This window comes from Dama dama, chromosome 5, assembly GCF_033118175.1.
Source record: "Dama dama isolate Ldn47 chromosome 5, ASM3311817v1, whole genome shotgun sequence".
NCBI classification, from domain to species: Eukaryota; Metazoa; Chordata; class Mammalia; order Artiodactyla; family Cervidae; genus Dama; species Dama dama.
Window position 1 is genome coordinate 123756341 of NC_083685.1, and position 10694 is coordinate 123767034.

General features: G+C 51.6%; 1 protein-coding gene across 2 annotated transcripts in view; it reads right to left on the bottom strand.

The window, feature by feature from the left end:
* SEPTIN9 (septin 9) overlaps positions 1–1104 on the bottom strand; it is a 177925-nt gene extending 176821 nt beyond the window's left edge. The window contains exon 1 of one of the 2 annotated variants that reach the window (XM_061144707.1): positions 1005–1104. In XM_061144707.1, coding sequence (XP_061000690.1) covers positions 1005–1023 — 19 coding nt within the window. In that variant the 5' untranslated portion in view covers positions 1024–1104. The remainder of the gene's footprint in view (positions 1–1004) is intronic. The other variant, XM_061144710.1, reaches the window with a different exon arrangement.
* Positions 1105–10694: the final 9590 nt, after the last annotated feature.

Sequence of the window (10694 nt, forward strand, 5' to 3'; positions counted from 1 at the left end):
ACTTCATGTCCAAGTAGATTAAGGGGAAGAACATGAGGAGAAATTTTGCAGGGTTAGCAGAAGAGATGCCCTTTATAACTTGACCACTGAGGAAGACAAAGGATCTGGCCTGGATCCTTTGGTGAAAATCACAAATTTAAAAAAGGAGGGGAAAAAAGAACAGATCTAGATTACCCTTAACCAGACTTTCAAGGCTTGTGACCTCAGTTTACCCATCCTCAAAATGGAACTTTAGAGGACCCAAGGGGGAAATGCTTATAAAGGATCCTGAGTGCATGGTGGGAACTGACCAGGCCCCTTCACCTGTCAAGCCTGCTAGTGAAGCTGGGATGCCAGCAAACCAAAAGGCATCCTGACACCCTAAAAGTGAACCCCAATGGGCTTCAGGTGTAGCTGGATGGTCCCATTTGGGAATTTCTGGTGCTCCACTGGGCAGAGGAATAACAGGAATTCACCTGAAGAAAGGATGCTAAGACCTGGACCACCAGTCCCAGAAGCTGACCCCAAGGAAATCCTCTACACAGCCCCCTCCCACGCACACATACGCACGGAGGGGGACCCAGAACGCCCGGACTCTCGGCCCCTGTCAAGTCAGCGATTCCGGAGAAGGTACAAGGGGGAAGGAGGGCGAACAGGAGGGACGGCCAGCCCAGGGCAGCGGCTCCCGCAGTGACCCCTCCGGACACCTGAGCGGGTAGTGGCCGACAGACGGGGGCAGGAGACTCTCCGCCAAGGTCAGCATCGGGGCCCAACAGTCTTGGGGGTCAGAGAGTTCGAGCACCCGGACTCCCCAGGGCACCAGCGGTCTCTTGCTAGAGCGCGGGCCGAGACCCTGGAGCGGCGACGTAGAAGCAGAGGAGAAAAGTGTGGCGGGGGTGCGCCCAGCGTCTGGTCAGCGACCCCGATTCGGGGTGCAGCTGCGTCAGCTGGCCGGTGGGACGCCCCACACCTCAAAGCTTGCCCCGGGACCCCGACCTCCCCCCGGCTCCGGGCGCGGGGCCCACCTGTGTAAGACTTCTTCATGGTGCCGTCGCGGCCGCCGCTCCCAGCAGAGTGTGGCGGGGAGGCCGCGGGGCTCGGGCTCCCAGGTCGCTAATCCCGGGCCGGGAGTGGGAGGGGTGAGGGCCGGGAGGAGGGGTCGGGCCCGGCCCCGCCCCGGCCCGGCCCGGCCCGGCCCGCCCCGCGGAGGTGTGCGCCGAGCCCCGCCCCGCGCACTCACACCTGGCGGAGCCCCGCGCGCCGCGCATCCCGACCCCCGGCCTGGAACGCCAGCCCCGCGCCGGCTCCTGAGCTCGCCCCGGTTCGGCCCGGGGGCGGCCCCTGCACTGCGGCCCCAGTGCAAGCTGTCCGAGGGTGGGGGTCGCCAAGGTGGCGACCGTCCCCAGCAGCCACACCTCCCCGGGCACGAACGGCTCCTTCCGGGGCGTCGCCGGCACTTTTCCAGTCCAGAGTCTGGGCGAGGCGGGGCCTCGCCAGGTGGCAGCGGGAGGAGGGGCGCAGGGAGCGGCCTGGGGCCGGGTGGTGGTCCTTCCGCACAGCCCGGGGTGGGGGGCGGGGCGGGGGGCGGGGATCGGAGTCCGCCGGCCGGCTAAGTGGACCGGGCAGGACCGGGCAGGCGAGGTCCCTACCATATGTGCCCCGCCACTTTCCTGATAATCCAGAGGGCAGACTGCCTTGACTGCTTGATGAACTGGGGCCTCAGTTACCTCATCTGTACAATGGGTACGTTGGACCAGATGATAACTTCTGTTCCATCTGAGAAATATCGAACACCTTCCCGGCACCAGGTACTGTGAGCGGTCAGGGCCTCGGTGTCGGAGCGCAAATAAGAGGGCACGCGTCCTTATATGCAGTGAGGAGAAATGTGAGTTCCCGAGCAAAAATTGTACAGAATTCTCTCTGCTTTTGTATCCCTAAAGAAGTTTTCCATAAGAAAATGATTTGTTGTTTAATACAGAGGGGAAAGTGATGAATTTTGCCTAGCGGGCGTTGTCAGAGTTTTACTGAGGTAACTCCAAAACAAGGTTTTAAAGAATGAGCAGGAATGTGCCAGGCGGCCGAGGTGTTCCTGGAAGAGGGAAGGGCGCGGCCTCCCAGAACCTGCGGAGACAGATACGCAAGGGCCCGCACGCTCCAGGGATGAAAAAGGGAGCGGAGGAAGCGATTCCGGAAGTGCCCCCAAGCTCTCAATCCAAAGCCTGTACAGAAAACGGAGGTAGAATTAACATCACCAAAACACCCTCTTTCCTTTTCCCTCTCCTCAAAGGTCCAAAAGCATTTCCATTGCCTGCTAGAAAGTAGAAAACCTGCCTAAGTAAGAATTGAGGCACACTTGATTCCACCAGATTGTTCCACTTGCTCCCCTTCTTAAGAAATCTGTCCAGCCAGAGGCCTGCAGGTCAGGCCACGAGACCCGTCCCACACCCTCTGGCTAGACTGTTTGGGCCAGAGTGGACACTGGACTCCACCTGGGTCAACCTCTGGCTCCTTATCTGGGGACCTGGGGAAGAGGCAAGGGAGGAGAGAAGCCACAGGCCTGGAAACTGGAGATGAATTGTTAACATCTGTCCTTGGGTTCTGGGATAGCCACACACACTCCCCCAAGGGCCACTTGCACAGGCTCCTGCAAATTTCACTCCAGCCAAGGCAGAAGGCTGAGTTCTGTCCTGATTCTGGCCGGTAGACATGATGATTGCACCCCCGTACTGATGCCTGACCTTCCCACGGCCCAACTGCCTATCAAGAATCTGTCTAATGGGCACATTAGGGGTTGGTCGCTTCACTTAGCTCAAGTCAGAGGTGCTCTGGTGCACATGCATCCTCTGAGCAGATAGATCCTGGAGTCATGGAGGACCCTTGGGTGTTCTCTGTGTGCGGTTGGCCCCTTCATGCTAGCATTTCAGCCTGTGGGTTATAATTCACAAGTACTTGGGCACCTAGGGACGAAGACCCATGTGCTGTACTGATACCGTGTGTGTGTGTGTGTGTGTGTGTGTGTGAGCACTCAGTCATGTCCGATTCTGTGTGACCCTATGGACTGTAGCCCATCACACTCCTCTGTCCATTGGATTCTCCAGGCAAGAATACTGGTGTGGGTTGCCATTTCCTACTTCAGCAGATCTTCCCAACTCAGGAATCAAACCCATGTCTCTGCCATCTCCTGCATTGGCAGGCGTATTCTTTAGCACTGAGCCACGGATGGGGAACTAGTGATACTGCACATACAAAAAAATGCCAAAAATCTGAAGGAAAGACAAGAGAAAGAAGGAGGAGGAGTGAAAGCCTTTTCAGGATGCATGAAGGTTGATAGTTTAAGCATGAAATTTTAATTTTATGGACAACTCTCTTTAAAATGTATGATGTAATCACTTGCCTTCATGACTTGTTTTTCAATCGCTAAGCCATGTCTGACTCTGCGACCCTATGGACTGCAGCATGCCAGGCTCCTCTGTCCTCCACTATCTCCCGGAGTTTGTTCAAATTCATGAGTAGAGTATATCAAATGTTAATCATTTTCTCATGGCTCAAGGTCATCATAAATGACACATTTAACTCACATGTTGCTCCTTCAACATAAACGCTTTCAGATAGATTTTTTGAGGATCTTCAGAGGATGCCTTGCAGTAGGTATTGCACCTCTCAAGGGGAATCCACCCACTGCATCCTCATGTGAGGGTAAAGAGGGCTTAACTCAGGAAGCTTTGTGGTGCTGAATGAAAGAAGCCAACCTGCAAAGGCTGCAGAATGTATGATTCCAGCTATACGACATTCTGGAAGAGGCAAAACTACAGAGACAGTAATTGGTAGTTGCCAAGAGATGGGGGGGATGAAGAGGTGGAACACGGGGATTTATAGGGGTGTACGACACTAGCGGTGGGTACATGACAGGAGACATTGATCCAGACCCATAGGATGTACGACACCTGTGTAACCCTGATGTAAACTATGGACTTAACAATAACTAATTAATTAATAATAATAATTGGGTTTCCCTGATAGCTCAGTTGGTAAAGAATCTGCTTGCAATGCAGGAGACCCCAGTTCGCTTCCTGGATTGGGAAGATCCCCTAGAGAAGGGAAAGGCTGCCCACTCCAGTATTCTGGCCTGGAGAATTTCATGGACTGTATAGTCCATGGGGTCACAAAGAGTCAGGCGCAACTGAATAATTGATAATCAAATATCAATACTGGCTCATCAGTTGTAACACATGTACCACTCTAATGCAACGTGTATCATAAGAAGGGAGACACCAAGGGGGTGGTGCATATGGGAACTCTCTGACTCATTACATTTTTCTGTAAACCTAAAACTGTTCTTTTTTTTTTTTTTTTTTTTGGCTGCACCGTGATGCACACAGAATTTTAGTTCTCCAAGCAGGGGAACCTGCGCCCTGCAGTGAGAGTGATGAATCCTAACCTTTCGACCACCAGGGAGTTCCCTAAAACTGCTCTTTGAAAAAAAAGTCTATTTAAAAAAAAAAAATGTTTGTGGGTAAGGTTTTTATCTCATGGAGTGGATTTTAAATTAACATGTAAGCTTTTAAGGAATTAGGTTCTTGGACTCAGAGGGATGAAGGCAGGACAAAATGAAAAAGAGGCTTTTGGACTCAGTCTTTTAGAGGAAGGACCTGGCTGAGAAAGTTATTTAGTTGCAAACTCAGTTTTCCAAAGAAAAAGGAAGTATGACTCAGAGGACTGAGCCAAGGCTGGGAGAACAACCCCCCAGGGCTGAGTCCTTGAAGAACCCTTGTGAGGACCCATCTGCACTGATTTACAGGTTTAGAGCCTGCGCCCGGAGTCTGAGCCTACACCACCATAGCTGAGACTTTCAGGATCTTAGGGTCGGGTGAGCATATTTTCCATGTGGGAAGGATGTGAGTTGTGGCCATGGGCAGGCTGTGTCAGACTGTGTTTTCCCAAAACCGTCACAACTGCATCTCCCAACCCTTCCTGCTCCCTCACCTGTGAGCTTGGCATTGTGTCCCCCTGTGTCCCCTTCCTTTGCAGTTGGGAAGGCTTGTTGTTTGATTGTAACCCTTGACCTTGGAGCCCTGAGCCACTCAGTAAAGATCTGTTCACCCAGAGACCTCTGTATGCAAGGAAGCCCAGAGCACTGGGGGTGTATGGGTTACCTATTGCCACATAACAAGCACAAACTGAGTAGCGTAAAATGACACATGTTCATCATGGCACAGTTTCTGTGGTCAGGAACCCGGCCACCACTTAGCTGGGTTATCAGCTTTACTGAATCTCCCAGACTGCAGCTGAGGTTATTGGCAGAGGCTGAGTCTCATTTGAAAGCTGGGGATGTGTCCACGTCCAAGCTCACATGGTTATGGGCAGACTCGGCTCCTCAAAGCCTCTTAGATGGAAAACCTCAGATTTTAGCTGACTAGATCCGAGTTTCTTGCCACAGGGGACTCCCAACTTAGCAACCTGTCCATCAAAGCCTGTAAGAAAGATGGGTCGCTCAGTTGTGTCCGACTCTTTGCAACCCCATGGACTACAGCACACCAGGGTTCCCTGTCCTTTACCATCTCCCGGGGTTTGTTCAAACTCATGTCCATGGAATCGGTGATGCCATCCAACCGTCTTATCCTCTGCCGCCCCCTTCTCCTTCTGCCCTCCTCATGCCCTCAATCTTTCCCGGCATCGGGGTCTCTTCCAAGGAGTCGCCTCTTCGCAAGAAAGATAGTCGGCTGGCAAAAATGGGCATTACAATCTCGTGATCTGTGAAGCAGCCGCCTGTGAATACCAGGAGGTAGAGCTCACTGGAACCATCTCAGAAGCCATCTGCCACGGGGCGGTCACAGCAGCCGCTCAGGTGGGCAGTCCTGGACTTTAAGTCTTCCCAGCCCAGGTGCAGAAACGTGAGCACAGAGCCTTCCTGGGGTCCCCTTACTGTACCTTTTCCCATCTTCCTGCCCCAACCACGACCTCTGCTGTCTGCCTCCATTTCTGAGCTCTGCGGCTTCTGCTCACTTTTTCTTCTCTCTCCTGTCAACTTCTTTCTGGCCCTTTCCCTGACCGATCCCCCCAGGATTCCAGGCCTGAATGGTCAGACTTGGCTTTGGCAGGCCACCTGGGGGTCACTGCTTTTGTCTCCTGTCCCCAGAGGGGCTGGCTCACGCTGGGCGGTATGGCCACCTTTGCCTGGCCTCAGCTCAGCCCAGCCGCCCTCTCTGCTTGGCTCAGCGTCTCTGCTGAGTCAGACTCTTCTCTGACTTGTGGCTGTCCCCGAGCTTGAACTTGTCAGATGACTGGGGCCTTGCTGTGTGTGTACGATTTACGGTAAAGGTGTGGTTCTACTAACATTCTCCTGTGCAATGTGGGAGTGTATCTGCCCCCAGCTTTCCAGAAAGCACTTGGCAATGAAATTTAAATGACTTTAAAAAGTGCCCAGGTGCTTTGTCCCAGTGATTATACTCTTTTCTCGTTGGTTGATTCAATATATATTTCTTGATGACTCATGATGGTCCCTGCCCTCTAAAGCTTATACTTTAGTAGGGGAAACAAGCATTAACCAAGTAACCAAATAAGAAGGTACAGTGAGGACCTCCCTGATGATCCAGTGGATAAGACCCCATACCTCCGAGGCAGGGGATATGGGTTCGAACCCTGGTCAGCGAACTAAGATACCACATGCCACAGCTCAGCCAAAAAATAAAAATATAAATAAAATATGTTGTATGCAGCTTAAGTTTTATGAAAAAGAAGATGGTACAGTGAGGGTGTACACTAAAAGGTTCACATCTGGGGTCTAGGGTCTGGGGGAGCGTCTTTGTAGAAGGGGAGATTGGGCTGAGATCAGAAAGGTGAACAAAAGTTAACCAGGAAAAGCAAAGGGGAAAGAGTCTGCAGGCAGAGAACAGCCTCGCAAGGCCTTGTGGTAGGAAGAAATATGGTCCATATAAGGAACTCAGATACAAAGATGATAAACACTCTAATAGCAGAAAAAGAAGAGGAACTAAAGAGCCTCTTGATGAGGGTGAAAGAGCAGAGTGAAAAAGCTGGCTTAAAACTGAATATTCAAAAAACTAAGATCATGGCATCCAGTCCCATGACTTAATGGTAAATAGAAGGGGAAAAAGCAGAAGCAGTGACATATTTTATTTTCTTGGGCTCCAGAATCACTGTGAATGGTGACTGCAGCCATGAAATTAAAAGACACTTGCTCCTTGGAAGGAGAGCTATGACAAACCTAGACAGCTTATTAAAAAGCAGAGACCTTTGCCAGCAAAGGTCCATATAATCAAAGCTATGGTTTTTCCAGTAGTCATGTACAGATGTGAGAGTTGAACCATAAAGAAAGCTGAGCATTGAAGAATTGGTGCTTTGGATTTATGGTGCCAGAGAAGACGCTTGAGAGTCCCTTGGACTGCAAGATCAAACCAGTCAATCCTCAAGGAAATCAGTCCTGAATATTCATTGGAAGGAGTGATGCTGAAGCTGAAACTCCCAATACTTTGGCCACCTCATGCAAAGAACTGACTCATTGGAAAAGACCCTGATGCTGGGAAAGATTGAAGGCAGAAGAAGGGGGCGACAGAGGATGAGACGGTTGGATGGCATCACCAACTCAATGGACATAAATTTGGGCAAACTCTGGGAGATAGTAGCTGACTAGAGCCTGGCATGCTGCAGTCCATGGGACTGCAAGGAGTTCCAGAGGACTTAGCGATTGAACAACAACACGGCAGTCATCAGATGGGGGCAGGGAGGGCATACATCAGCCAGGGCTGGACCTTCGAAGGCCACACCTTAGAAGGCGCCTCTGAGCCTCTGAACGTTGGCCCTTGTCCCCTCGGGCTCGCCTTGCCTCCTCCTCCTCCTCTATCCCTCTGCTGCCCTGCGGGAGGAGGAGCCAGGGTGAGCTTTCTGATGGGAAAACTGCTGCCCAGGAATGAGGGAGGGGAGGGGCTGGCATCCTTGCTGATATTTCACCAGTGACTTCAGCTCAGGGGGAAGCTGGGAATCTCTGGGAAGCATCAGTAGGAAATGGCAGGCCACCCCGTGTCTTGGGTCTTGTCTTCATCACGGCCTTTCTTGTTCACTCCACTCCACAGCAAGCCCATTTACAACGGCCCCCGACCCCTCTCCACCCCACCCCTCCCCACCCCCATCCCCGCCACCTCCCCAGCCCACCCCGGTGTCTTTGCTCCTGATGTCTGCTCCCCTTGGAACACCCTTTCCAGGCACTCAAATTGGGTCTTTGGAACCGGAAGGAGTTTGTCCTCCCCCTCCTCCCCCCACCCCTCCCCCTCCTCCCCCCACCCCTCCCCCTCCCCCCCTCCCCTCCCCCCCCCTCCCTCCTCCTCGGTGGGGCTTCTCCTCCCACTGAGCTGTTTCCTCTGCCCTTATCTCCGTAGCCCGGTGAAGCTGGAGTTATCTGGGTCCATTGGAATCTCACTGGGAGCGAACGGCCACCCCCACTCAGGCCCCGCCCCCGGCCCATTCACTCGGAGTCTCTGGGGCGGAGCTTTCTGCAGGCTGCCTGGGCTGAGCCCGCCCGTCTGCTGGCGGGAAGCCAGAGGTCCGGGCTGAGGTCCCTGTGCCGCAGGCTCTCAGCACGATGCCTTCCTGCAGGAGCCCAAACTTTTGTGCCTCAGCTTCCTTGTCGGCTTCGAGGGGATAAAGATGCCTGTCCTGGGCGGTCCTGGGGTTGTGTGGTGCCCCAAGTGGCGTCCCCAAGTGAACGGTGAGCGTGAGGGCAGGAGCCACAGCTTTCTCGGTGCTGCGTGCGGAAGGGAAAGAAGGGCCGCCGGTGGGAACCACGACCCAGGCGGAGAGGAAGGCCAGGTGTCTCCACTTATCCTAAGAGTCTCCAGAGTAAGTGAATGTTCACTGGCTTTCATTTAAAACATAAATAAATAAAGGGCCTGCCAGACCGGGCCAGTGGGAGTGTTGAGAAAGCGCTGGAAGCCCTCAGGGGCTGCGGGCGGGCGAGGTCACAAGGGGAGTCCCCACCCCATGCTCTGGCTCGCCTTGGCCGGTCCTCATGTTCTAAAAGTGCCCCTCAAGCGGACGTCACTGGCGGTCCACTGGTTCAGACTCTGCGCTTCCTCTGCAGAGGGTGTGGGTTCGAGCCCTAGTCAGGGAACTAAAATCCTGCGTGCCACATGGTGCAGCCAAAAAATTAAAAGTGTCCCTCGAGACGTTGCCAGATAAAATACAGGATGCCCAGTTAGATTTGAGCTTCAGGTAAGCAAAATATAATTTTTGTAGTGTAAGTATGTCTCATGTAGTATTTGGGATACACTGGTGCTAAGAAATGATTATTTATCTGAAATTAGAATTTAACTGTGCATCCTGTAATTTTACTTGCTATATCTGGAAACCCCGTATTCTCAGTCCCCAGACCTAGACATGTAGTCCTGGAAGGAAGTTTTGACCATCCCCCACTCAGGGTTCCCAAACACCAGGCTGGGGACAGGGCCAGCCTGTGACAAGCCCTCACCCGTCAGAGGCAAAAGGAGACCAGTGAGCACAATGCAGAGAGGTGAGGTTCTGGGGCTTTGTTTGGGGCCTTTTGTTTTCTTTTTTTTTTAAACAAAGCTGAAGATGTTCAACTTCAGTTCAGTTCAGTCACTTAGTCGGGTCCAACTCTTTGGGACCCCATGGACCGCAGCATGCCAGGCTTCCCTGTCCATCACCAACTCCCAGAGTTTACTCAAACTTGTGTCCATTGAGTCGGTGATGCCATCCAACCATCTCATCTTCTGTTGTCCCCTTCTCCCGCCTTCAATCTTTCCCAGCATCAGAGTCTTTTCAAATGAGTCAGTTCTTCACATGAGGTGGCCAAAGTATTGGAGTTTCAGCTTCAGCATCAGTCCTTCCAATGAATATTCAGGACTGATTTCCTTTAGGATTGACTGGTTGGATCTCCTTGAAGTCCAAGGGACTCTCAAGAGTCTCCTCCAACACCACAGTTCAAAAGCATCAATTCTTAGGTGCTCAGCTTTCTTTATAGTCCAACTCTCACATCCATACATGACTACTGGAAAAACCATAGCTTTGACTAGATAGACCTTTATTGGCAAAGTAACGTCTCTGCTTTTTAATATGCCAGCTAGGTTGGTCATAACTTTTCTTCCAAGGAGCAAGTGTCTTTTAATTTCAGGGCGGCAGTCACCATCTGCAGTGATTTTGGAGCCCAAAACAATAAAGTCTCTCACTGTTTCCACTGTCTTCCCATCTATTTGCCATGAAGTGATGGGACCAGATGCCATGATCTTAGGTTTCTGAATGTTGGGTTTTAAGCCAACTTTTTCACTCTTCTCTTTCATTTTCATCAAGAGGCTCTTTAGTTCTTCACTTTCTACCATAAGGGTGGTGTCATCTGCATATCTGAGGTTATTGATATTTCTCCTGGCAGTCTTGATTCCAGCTTGTGCTTCATCCAGCCCAGCGTTTCTCATGATGTACTCTGCATATAAGTTAAATAAGCACGGTGACAATATACAGCCTTGATGTACTCCTTTCCCTATTTGGAACCAGTCTGTTGTTCCATGTCCAGTTCTAACTGTTGCTTCTTGATCTGCATACAGATTTCTCATGAGGCAGGTCAGATGATCTAGTATTCTTATCTCTTTAAGAATTTTCCACAGATGTTCAAAGGACTGGTCTTTTCTTTTTTTTTTTAAGATTTATTTTTTATTTATTTGTTTATTTATCTTATTTTTGGCTGCGCTGGG